Source organism: Drosophila novamexicana, unplaced genomic scaffold, assembly GCF_003285875.2.
Source record: "Drosophila novamexicana strain 15010-1031.04,08,12 unplaced genomic scaffold, DnovRS2.1 tig00001466-arrow-arrow-pilon, whole genome shotgun sequence".
NCBI lineage: Eukaryota > Metazoa > Arthropoda > Insecta > Diptera > Drosophilidae > Drosophila > Drosophila novamexicana.
Genome location: NW_020824862.1, coordinates 608,194 through 620,400, shown reverse-complemented (window position 1 = coordinate 620,400; position 12,207 = coordinate 608,194). Strand labels below are relative to the sequence as shown.

Sequence of the window (12,207 nt, the reverse complement as noted above, 5' to 3'; positions counted from 1 at the left end):
TTTTTTTTTTTTTGTTGTTGTTGTCTTTTGCCGCCTCGTTTGTTAGTTTTGTGCGTTTTTATTGTCTTTTACCTTTGTTTGCTTTGTTTTTTGTTTTTTTTTTTTTTTTTATTATTATTTTTGCCGATTTTCGCTTTTAGTTGAGTTTGCGCTGCTTCTTTTCTCATATACCATTTGCTTTTGTCTCGGCCGTTTTATTTTTGTCCGCTGCACGCGTCCGCTGCTGTGAAACGTTTGTTACGGAATTATTCTCCGTGGAGCTTCGCCAGTTGCTTGACTCTGGCGCGCTGCTGACGCGGAGCGCGCGCTGCCGCCGTCAACGTCAGCGTCAGCGTCTCTGTGCGTTGTTTGCTTGTGTGCGTGTGTGTGTCGTGTGTACGTAGTGTACTTTGAAGGAACCTTGAAGGTCAAAATTGAAAAATCGTATTGGAGCGGGCGGCCGTTTCTGTGCTGGGCCTGCGTTCAAGATACAATATCATGTACATAAGTGTGCATATCGAAAGAGAGCCAGAGAGCCAGCGCGAGAGTTAGCGTCAATCGCATACGAATAGAGAGCGAGAGAGCACATGTAGTGATTACGCGGCTCATGAATGACTGTTGTACGTGGTAGGGGCGGGTAGCGACGCGGGCAGAAGCAGCAGCGTCACAACTGCTCTCACAGGCCAACAGTGCCTAAGAGCGGGAGACGGTGAGACGAGAGAGCGGTCAGGTGTGCGTTGAGTGCTGAGTGTTGCCACTGCCTTTTTGCCATCGTCAGCAAGCCAATGCACACTACACAAGCGGCTTTTTAGGTAACCTACAAATACTTTAAGCATTAAATATAAGCGGCCTGCCCTATAGATATTCCTATTTTGGAATTGCTATTTAAACAGCTGCATATGCACATATGTACATACATAAATATGTATGTACGTATAACACATTCCGCAACAACTGTAAACAAGGGAGAACAATTTAAGCAATTGCTTACAATGCAGGTTATTCAAATGTCGCTATAGACCGGTTGCTTTTTCTGTGACTGTGGATATTTTCAGTTGGGTTTTCTGCTACTGCTGTTGGTGTATAACAGTTTATGCTCAGCTTACATATGGGGAACAAGTTTGCATAGCTGTCGCTGCCGTCCACACCAGGCTCTCTTTGTGTGTATATGTGCATACATACATGCATACGTGAGTAGTAAAGTTAATGTTCGGTATGGAATTTGTTGTTGATGTTCGCTGCCTGCTTTAGGCGTTCGTGGGGCTCGTCTCGCATTTTGCTGCTGGTGTTAGTCTCACCCGCCACTGCATATACATATACACATATACGTACACATATACATATACACATCTGGGAGTATTTTACGTGCCGTCGTCGACGTGCGCGTTTCAACAACAGTTGAACGCATCGCCTGACCGACTGACTATGTGTTTGTATTTGCAACTCCAGCCAACGCTTCTCTCCCTGGCTTCCGTTCTCATCAAACATATGTACATATTACTCACCACACGCGCGAACCTCACGACGCTCACTTGACGCGGTCGTTCGTTCACTCACCCAGTTCTAAGGAAGTTTTTATACTCATTATACTTATTATTGGTTTGTTGCTCTTTGATTTCAAAGACTCGTGTATGACACATTTGTACTTAGCTAAAACACATGCACACATGTACACGTGTGTACATACATACATATGTATGAATTGTACATGCATACAAATATGCATGACTGTGTGTTAGTGCTGCTGTTGTTGTTGTTGTTGTTGTCCAAAGAGGCTCGTCTGCCCTCAGTTGATTTTTGCTATTGCATCTGACGCTGCCAATATTTCGCCATTTTCTCTGTCATGGGATGCAGCAACAGCAATGACGCGACCGCCTTGTGATCATGTGCGCCACGCCCTCTGAGCTCGAATGTGCTGCATGCGAAATTGCACATGCACACACATGTATACATGTACATATGTATGCACGCATGTGAATATTTGTATATATGCATAGATACCTACACACACATGCATATGCATGTGCCTATGTTATGATAGGATCAAACAGAAGAAGAACAAGAAAAAACCTTATCACTATATCACTTAGGATTTGTTAATTATAAGGCTTGGAAATACAAGAGAATGGAAAAATTTATTTTTAGAGCTAGCAGCTTAACCATTGCCACGATAAAGATAACTAAGAGCTCTATATACTATGTAATTCTTCTGTTGCTTCTGCGAACCAACTAGCTAAATTGCTGAAATGTTTATCTTTTCAAATACAAATACAACTGGTTTGCTCTTATCTGGCTAACGGAAATTGCTTTGAAAAAAATGAAAAACATTTCATTTCGCCTTAATATTAGTGGGCGTCGTCTCCGACTATACAGGGGCTGGGCATGCCTACGTTTGCCAACATAGGGCAAGTAGGGTCAAATAATAACTTAATTTCTTTGTGCACGAGATGATAGCGCCATGTAAATACATTCAAACGCATATGTATATGTGTGCACATACACATATGTCAAGCATTCTAATCAGTTATTTGTATGCATGCATGTGTGAAGCAGATACACCCCCGCGCCATAATGTGTGTGCCTATGCACAATGATTCAGCGTTTTAGATTCCGATCTAAGAGAAGAGAGCAGCGACTGCGACGCTCTTCAGTGCAAGTTGGTGCAGAAATGCAGCTTTAACGGTTATTTCAAAATGTGACAAAACCCTGTTTCTGTTCAGAAAACCAGTTCGAGAGTCGAGTGGATATTGAATGCATGGCCTAAAGCAAAGGCTTGAATGTGAACGCTGCACAAAAAATCGAGAGTTCCGCGAACAAATTTAAATCCAACGTAGAAGTCTAAAATTAGCCTTTTTTCCTTGCTGATTTCAATATTGCGACGTCAGCTTACAACGCGCTGCAGCAGCGGGGCCGCACTGCTACGCGTATAGTTATTTGTTGTCCGCATTTGGGAATCCAGATTTGGGGGCTCGCCCCGTTATATACACACATACATATATGTACATACATACATACATGTAGCTACATACACGCATTTGTGCATGTGTTTGTGTAGAGGTTGGTTGCGCTGCTTTGCGCTTGCTCATCGCCGACGCATGCTTGCTTGTGTGTGTGACTCTTTGTGTGTGTGTGTGAGTGGTGTACATACAGAATAATTGATTTTTGTATCGTGCGCGCTCTCTTATTACAATTGTTTTTTTTTTGTGATTTGGGGCCACGCGCGGAGCCTTCTGTGACGTCAATGATGATGACGTCGAAAGTGCCGAGTTTTGTGAAACTCGCAAAGCAGCTCGCACAATCCAGGGGTCAATGCAGCGGCAGCTAACGGAATTTTTTGAACGTTGCGTATACGCCAGTTGGCACTTTGGCCAAAAGGCCTTCGATCTCAACGCAAAAGACATTAATTATAAAATTCAGATTTTTGGCAACTTGAAATCATTTCACGTGACGCTGCTGCGGCTGTCGCCCACGCAGCCAGCGTCGGGCTGCAAAAAATGGCTAAAATAAAAAACACTGCCAGGCCACAATAATAATCATTAACAAATAAAAAAAAAAAAGCACCGAACAACGAACTAACAGAAATGTTAGAAATACATACATATGTACATATGTGTGTATGTATGTACAATGTATACACATAATACAGTTCCATGGACCGTGCAAAACGGTAAATACGGCCTTGAATGCGAATTTCGCCAATTTCTGATTAAAATGATAAATGGGCGTGGCCATGTTGTTTTGACTGATTAGTATTACGGTAAGTTACTCATCATTTTGGCAAAACCAGTTGCCGAGCACTTGCGCTAACATGTCAGCACATGTATGTACATACATACATATGTATGTATGCATAAGAATTTGTCGGCGTATCGCCCCAAACTCCGATTGCATCAGCCTTTAAACTTCAGCAAGGTCAAATGCACGCGCGCGTATAACAGTAACAGTTTTGCGATGAGGCACCAGCTGTGCCCTTCAGCCCACAAAGCCACCATCAAATAATAGCGTGAATATTAATCTAAAAACAGAAAGAGAGGAAACCCGTTTAGCATGCGATATCTCTGATATGTCTCTATGAACCACATTCATACATATGTACATACATATGTATGTATAACAGAAACTGGTTGGTTCACATTTTTTGAAAAGCAGCCAGCACTTAAAACATGCCTTGTTCAAATGCACATATGTATGTACATACATATGTATGTACTTATACATAATTATATGCCACACATAATCAGAGTATTCCGACCGCATGGCAGCCGCCTTGAAAAGATTTCATTTCGACAGCACGTTTCGGGCAAATGTGCGTCGACTTAGTCGCCAGGCTTGGCAAGACCGTGAACTGCGGGGTCAGACATGTGATTAAAATGCCGCGGAGGGCACTACACGGGAAACACAGCCTCCGAGAACATATATGCATGGCCCTCACACCTACATGTGTTCTTGAGCTGAAGACAATAATTAAATTTAGAGCATTTCATTCATTTCCATTGTGAATTTTAAAATCAAATCAAATTTTAAATGTAGCAACGACTTTAATGCTGCCAGACTTGTTTAATTTGTTCAGCCGGCGCAGTGTGGCAGCATGCTAACAATAACTATCGAGCTATCGACGATAGCTATAACATCGATATAATTACTTGTCCAACACTGTTTAGCTAGTTAGCCAGCACTTCAGTTTGCTGGCAACGCAAAAAAGAATCGGTAGAGCGGGACGTACTGGTTGTTGTTTTTTTTTTTTGCGCCACACACCAAAGACACCAGCCTAAGAAAAGTTGGACAATAATATTTTGCAAGTGTTATTAGCAAGTGAATGTACGTGTGAACAATGACAACTTCCTCAATTAAACGACGTCGCTCTCCGCACGATGCACGCGCATCGAACGATGGGGATGGCCTGGAAAATGACAACGACAACAACAGCAGCACTCGAAGTAGCAGAAGCAGAAGCAGCAGTGGCAGTGGCAGCGGCAGCAGCAGCAGCGCATTGCCCAACAATAGCATCAGCATCAGCAGCAACATGTCCAAGCGCGACTCCGAGGAGGACACCTGGGCCTCAAAGGGTTACAGCTACATCAATCCGTTCGTGCATCGCATAGAAATCGACAGTCACATTGAGGTGGCCAAGGTGAGCTTTTTGGTTTACCCGTTTTCCCGCATCCGCACCCAGATGCCAATGCCTTCGCCGTCGCCTTCGCCTTCGCGTTCATTCATGCAAAACAGCTCAAACACAGCTGACGTCTCGCTGCGTGGGCCGTGGAAGAATGCATTCAAGAGGGGCAGTTGGAGGGGCGCAAAACCAATGCTCGTTCTGAGCATAGCTATTGATATTGCTTCTATTATTGTTGTTGTCTTTGTCTAGAGACACACACACACCTGCAGACATTTTAAGTGCAACGCTCTATATGCACACATATAACATACACATACACATACACACTTACATTTGCATATGTATGCCTCATTGCACTTGAGCCATCGAGGATGTCGATAACAGCACGTTTTGCATTATCGATATTCCTTTGTACGGGGCCATAGTTTCGCGATGCCGGCGCCAGCGTCGCTGTTTACGTCAGCGCCGAAAGCGCCGCAGCGAATTAGCTGTGAAGAAACAAAAGCAGCGAAAATCGTACGATTTTCTTGTTGTCGTCTTTTTGCTGCTGCCGTTGTTGTTGTTGTTCTTCTTCTTCTTGTTGTTGTTAGCTTTGCTTTCGTTGCCGGTTCTTTGGGTCGTTCGTCGTAGCCGTTACTTGATGTTGTTGTTCGTGGCCAAAGCACACCTTGTGCTTCTGCCCGATTAGAGATGGGTACGTGTCTCGTTTTCCCGATAGGTATCACAAACGGATGGATTCACGTGTCTATTATTTTTGGCTGGCATCTGACCGGAAGTAAAAAAACAGTTCTGTTCATGTTTATTTTTCGCAAGCAAAAGCTCGTCCAAAAGTTGTAGCTTATCATTTTTTATCGAACACGTGCTCATCAATTTTAAATGAGTTGCTTTGAAAATCAGTTTGAAGCAACGAGAAAAGAAAAACAAGCCCATAAAATGGCGATTATCTTACAACGCAGAAACACGTATTTGTAAATAATTAAAAAGCCGGCTCGATTACCAATCAGGCAGTCAGTCAATCAATCAATCAATCGGTCTTTATATATATTAATAGATTGTAGTTTGTAAGCGTAAACTGATTTGCATTTTATTTGGCCTCCACTCTCAGATTTGAATAGACGAAAACGTTTTTCGCACGTTTCCCGTTTCCCGTTTCCCTATAATTGTAATCGTCTGACTAATTACACGCCCCCACACCCGCCCCTCCCCCCACTTTCCACTCTATTATCTCTAGTTGCAACAACAACAAAAGAATACCCCGTTTACCGTTCAGCTTGCACAAGAGACACGGGGGATTCACATTAGTCACAGATGAAATCACTATTGTGAATTAATAATATGCTTCGCTGGCTTATGATTGGCTCAACATGATTAAACATATGATCGTTGCGATATTTTGAAAGCCGAGACTTAATGATATATTTGTTATAGATACTTTTTGACTATTTCAAGGCTTCAAAACGACTTTGAACCGAACCAGTTCGAACTTTGGCTCACATTATTTTCTATAACCCAATTTCTGACTCAAAATGAAACATTTTTGAGAGAAAGTTTAAAGAACTTTGCATTGTCAAAACCCCAGCTATAGCCCGCTTCTTGTAGGCGAAAATATCTAAGGTGCGCAATACTTTCGGTACAACGGGCAATTGTAATTTAGAAAGTGATTTCTTTCACTGTGATTTTCAAAAGAATAAACTACCGTAAACCCCTAATTGAAGTTCAAGTTCACAATGAGCACTGTTTATTTGAAACAATATGCATATAAAGTGTACATAGTGTCATATATATGTACGTATGCATGTACATATGTATATCAACAAACCCGATCGCAACGCTTATCGCTGAATATGTCACAGTCCAAAGTGCATATGCGTTGAGCAAGTATTTAGTATGACACAGACATAGTTCAGTAGACAAGGATAGTATGCACCAAAGTGACCTCGCAGGCATCTAAACTGACCCACGGATATGCCATACATTCAAGAGATAAATATGCATATACGTAAATACGTTTGCATACTGGCGCATCAAACTCATCTGCCGTAGAAACAAGTTAGTAGAGCTCGTTCGTTCCACTTGCCTTGATCGTTAAATCAAGGTCGAGGGGCCATCATTCGCACTATTCGCACTATTCGAGTCGTGGTCTGTTAATGACATGCTTATTTATACACTCACTCGCAGACACCTGCAGAATTACATACACACACACACACACACACACACCTGTGCTTATGTATTGGCATTAATTTGGGCAAGTTGCCGACTTGAAGTATCTCTATCTTGGCAGGCATTCGCGACCCTAAACAGACCAAAAAACAACCACTTTGCAATTGTTTTTGTTTCAGAAATGATTGCCAGTTATCCTTTTGCGATTCGAATTTTATCTGCAATTATATATACCCTTTACCTGGCACGATCTTTAATTCTCAGCAATACGTTCAAGTTTTGCGAATTCAAAAATGCACTTGAACATTTTTGAGTAGTTCTCGCACAACAAAAAAAAAAACACGGAAATAGCTTTAACTATTTCCCAAGGCATTTTTCATTTCCGCTCGTCTTAACGTTCCAATCAAATAAAACTATGAATACGAACTGAAACTTGATATTATTGTTATACCCTGAACTCATTAAAAATGGGTAAAAGGGTATTATGTATTTGTGCAAATATATGTAACAGGCAGCAGGAAGCATCTGCGACCCCTTAAAGTATATTTATTCTTGATCAGCATCAACAGTCGAGTCGATCTAGCCATGTCCGTCCGTTCGTCTGTATGAACGCAAGGATATCAGTCCTGTTAGTGCCCGCGCAGACCGGGTTTGTTTCCGATATTCGATAACTTGCCTCGTTTCCAAGTAATCGATAAAAATCAATATCGATATCCTGTTTTTTGAGCAATTTTGGCAAATATTAAGAGCTAGAGTCACCAAACATGACATGTAGCTTCTAGAATAGCATATATATTTGCATTTGGTGAAGAAGAAGAGGGTTCAGGGTATCCCCTAGTCGGGAGCTCCCGACTAGAACATCTTACTCAATCAAAAGATTGGCAATAAATGAAAGAACTGTTGAGATTTGAAAAACTTTGATTATTTCATCAAAGCAAATTCCAAATTGAAACAAATTGAACCGAATTGCTCGCTTATTGACGGAAGCATAAGCCATGCATTTAGCCTGGTCGATTTGGAAGTATTGAAAATCCGGAACCCGAACTGATTTGAGTGTTAACATAACCGAATATTGAACTTTAGCGTACACGTCACAAAGTGGCAAAAATCCATTTAATTTCATTTAAGATTGTTTGAGTTCCATTTTGTATACATTGGCTGGCTGGCCATTTCAAAGTTCAGCAAATATTGCCCAACCTTAGTGTACTTTGTTACGCTATGCGGCCCGATAAGCGAGCGGAAAGCGAACGTTGTTTGGAAACGCTCTGATTACTGTTATCAATTCCAGATCTATGTGTTGACCGTGCTGCTGCTTCCCATACGCGTGGTGGGCTGCATCTTGTCGCTGTTATCGGCCTGGATGTTCGCCTGCATTGGCCTCTATGGCATCTCTATGGAGGAGCTGCAGGCAAAGCCGCTCACTGGCTGGCGCAGGTAAGACCCGACCGATATGCACATTCACACACAGATTGAACATTTAATGTCACTTGCAGGCACATGCAGTACTGGACGGCGCGTGCCATGCGAATGGTGTACACATCCGGCTCGTTTCTCTATATCGAAATGAAGGGCACACCGGCCAGCGCCAAGGAGGCGCCCATTTTGGTTGTGGCGCCACACTCTTCGTACGTTGATTCCATTTTGGTGGTCTCCGGGCACCCACCGTCGATCGTGGCCAAGCGCGAGACGGCAGATATACCGCTGCTGGGCCGCATCATAAATTATGCCCAGCCCATTTATGTGCAGCGCGAGGATCCCAACTCTAGGCAGAACACCATACGTCATATTGTTGATCGTGCGCGTTCCAGCGATGACTGGCCTCAGGTGGTCATTTTTTCCGAGGGCACATGCACAAATCGCACGGCACTTATAAAATTTAAGCCCGGCGCCTTCTATCCGGGCGTGCCCGTACAACCAGTTCTGCTCCGCTATCCCAACAAGTATGACACCTTCACCTGGACCTGGGATGGGCCGGGCGTGTAAGTGTTGATAACAGCAGCATACTTTCGAGCTTCTGCTAACGTTTCGTTCTTGCTTTGTGCACAGCCTGCGTCTGCTTTGGCTAACAATGACACAGTTTTATAATCGCTGTGAGATCGAATACCTTCCCGTTTACACGCCATCCCCAGCTGAGGTGGCCGATGCCAATCTCTATGCGAACAATGTACGAGAAGTAATGGCCAAGTGAGTTCTGTCCGATTGCTGGCAAGCAGTTAGATTGATCATTCGTGCTAATTCAATCATTGTTATACCTTGTAGGGCATTGGGTGTGCCCACGTCCGACTACTCATTTGAGGATGTCATCGTTATGAGTCGTGCTCGTGAAATGAAAATTCCATTTCCTGGCGACATTGTGGAAATTGAGCGCACCCTTGATATTCTTGACCTCTTGGATTCGCAGCGCGACATGGAACTCTGCGAGATGTATCTAAAGCTTGCCAACACAGACAAACTGGACATTATCACATTTGCCGAGCTCCTCCAAGTGGATCTCAAGAATCCCAATCTGCACAAGCTTTTCGCGCTACTCGATCATGTAAGCGCTTATGACCATATAATTTGATGTGTGTGCGATAAAAACCATTTGCTCTTATCCTTTGTATTTGAATATAGCGTCGCAAGGGGACAGTGAGTCTGAAAAGTTTTCTGCTCTGCTCGCTGTTTTGCAAATTGAAGAACAGCGACATTATCACGTTTCTGCGCGCTCTGATTAAAGTAAGTCTGCTTTATAATCCTTTTATTACTTTATAATCCTGCTGTATTTTCTATTATAGCTGTATAGTGAATCGAGCCAACAGATAGACAGGGAGAGCTTCACGCGTTTGTTGCGGCACGGCGGCGATAAGCTGAACGAGAAAAAGGCTCAGGCACTTTTCTTTGCGCTGGACACCGCCAATGTTGGCCACGTCTCCTTCGGTTAGTCTTGGCCTTCCATTTAGCTTTAACGATTTTTTTAAAATTCATTTTGTATATATTGTCTAGATATGTTTGCGCAGTACACGGAGAAGCACCCTAGCTATAAGTTTCTCTATCACAAGTCGGAGCACATAAGGCGGACAAAGGCCAATTTAATCAAGGCCACGCCCACAGCAAACTGAAGAACCCGCAACAATGCATTTGGAGGCTGCAATACAACTTAAAAAGCTGGTTCTATACACTTATTCAGAGCTATGCCATAGGCAAGCAACCGACAACAGGCAACACGACAGAGAAAGAGATAGAGACAGAGAGAGAGAGAGAGAGAGAGAGATAGAGGGATAGTAAGCAAGATAGAGAAGAAATGTGTAGCACAGTCAACCTAAGCAAAAAGTTCAATTATAAACTATATATATTTTTAATAATTAATTTATTTATTGTGTACGTGTTTGTTGCCTACTGTAATTAGAGTTGTATAGCTTGAGGAGAAGGAAGAAGTGTTATTCAGGCAGGTCCAATTGAGAACTTTCCAATTGAGAAATTGAAAATGTGCAAGCATATAATTTATAATAATTATATTTAGTTATATCGACCTGTCTGCACACAACTTCAAATAGTTACCTTTATGTGTACTTTAACTCTTAACGCAAGTCATTTCATTATTGTGATTCTAATTATACATATATATATACATATATATATATATATATACATATATTCAAACAATACACTGTATACATGTTATGTTGCCAAGTGTGCACACTCATATTTCACAAAATAGTTTGGTCTTCTAACCTTTTATATATATATATATGAGATTATACTGGGACACTCAGCTGTCTACAGCTAATCCAGTGAATGTAGCTTCTTAAATATTACCCAATGCCAAAATCTTAACACAATGTATATGTAAATGACAACCAAATATCGGAACTTCACTTCAGTTTTTACCTTTTCAATGCAGCTCTTGAGTTCCGATCATGTATATATTGTTTTGGGCATATTCTTGGTTAGTTAGTTTGTCGTAGACATATATATATATATAAATAAATATATATATAAACAAGTATATTTCTTGTGCATTTGTAAACGTAAACACCAAATAGACTTTCGGACACGACTTGTAGCGTCCTCAGCACCCGATTTATAATAGAGTCTATCTGTACTTAATTCATCCAAAGACACGAGCAACAGTTGTGACCACATACAATCACACACATGTATGTACACACACACACACACCCGTTTATATACGAAGAATCTGTTCTGTTGTTTAGAAATTTATTTGTAAAAGTTTTATAAAATGCTACAATTTCGACACACACCGAAACTTCTATGCTCTTTCCAATGACAAATTTAGTAAACAAAAATACTCAACAAATAATTTCCTTTTTTTTTATACGCAACTTGAAATACTTGAAAAAAAAATAATTGTATCAAATAAATACCAAATTTCTATTAATTTTGAAATACTTTTAATCATTTGTTAAATAATTGATGTGATTTAATAATAACTGAAGAGTAACTGATATAAATGTTGTATTATATAAACATTTAGCTTGAGATCCGTTTAAATAACGGAATTTTAGCTAGTTTTACCTAAGATTAAGATAATTTGGGAAAGAGCATATTGATAGGCGTCGATCGGAATGAGGTACGTGGGGGAATGGCAACCAAACACTCAGCTCCATAATTTTACAATTGAACTAAGCATAAGCAAAGCACCCATACATTAAACTCCTATATTATAGTGTATACATCTATGAACCAACAATATATATATATATAAATATATATATATATGCAGATATTTATAAATGTGTATGTGCTACTATACCAGATATTATTAGAGAAATCTGCTCTGAAATAAATGTGTACCTTTTAAGTAAAAGAAAAATAAAGGGTATCCGTCTTGTCGTACTACTGGGTCAATTTCCGGCTATCATTGGTGGGCGTACACCATGCGGCATGCGGCATGCCGCAGCGCGGCACAGAAACGCCCCGCAGCTGACGTCGCGGGCAGCGAGCGCCGA

The 12,207-nt window shown here is 41.5% G+C and overlaps 1 protein-coding gene across 1 annotated transcript; it reads left to right on the top strand.

The window, feature by feature from the left end:
- Positions 1 to 4,656: 4,656 nt before the first annotated feature.
- Positions 4,657 to 11,600, top strand: LOC115767857 (lysophosphatidylcholine acyltransferase). The gene is made up of 8 exons (XM_030712214.1): positions 4,657 to 5,110; positions 8,547 to 8,692; positions 8,752 to 9,237; positions 9,305 to 9,442; positions 9,518 to 9,794; positions 9,872 to 9,973; positions 10,033 to 10,174; positions 10,241 to 11,600. Exons 1-8 carry the CDS (start codon positions 4,811 to 4,813, stop codon positions 10,354 to 10,356), a joined length of 1,707 nt encoding a protein of 568 aa, XP_030568074.1. The 5' UTR covers positions 4,657 to 4,810; the 3' UTR covers positions 10,357 to 11,600.
- Positions 11,601 to 12,207: the final 607 nt, after the last annotated feature.

What these genes read in the sequence shown, in the direction of transcription:
- LOC115767857 (XM_030712214.1), top strand. Translation starts at nt 4,811, where the DNA reads ATGACAACTTCCTCAATTAAACGACGTCGCTCTCCGCACGATGCACGC. An exon ending in GTACGAGAAGTAATGGCCAA is followed by an intron (nt 9,443 to 9,517) that starts GTGAGTTCTGTC and finishes TATACCTTGTAG; the next exon opens with GGCATTGGGTGTGCCCACGT. An exon ending in TTCTGCGCGCTCTGATTAAA is followed by an intron (nt 9,974 to 10,032) that starts GTAAGTCTGCTT and finishes TTTCTATTATAG; the next exon opens with CTGTATAGTGAATCGAGCCA.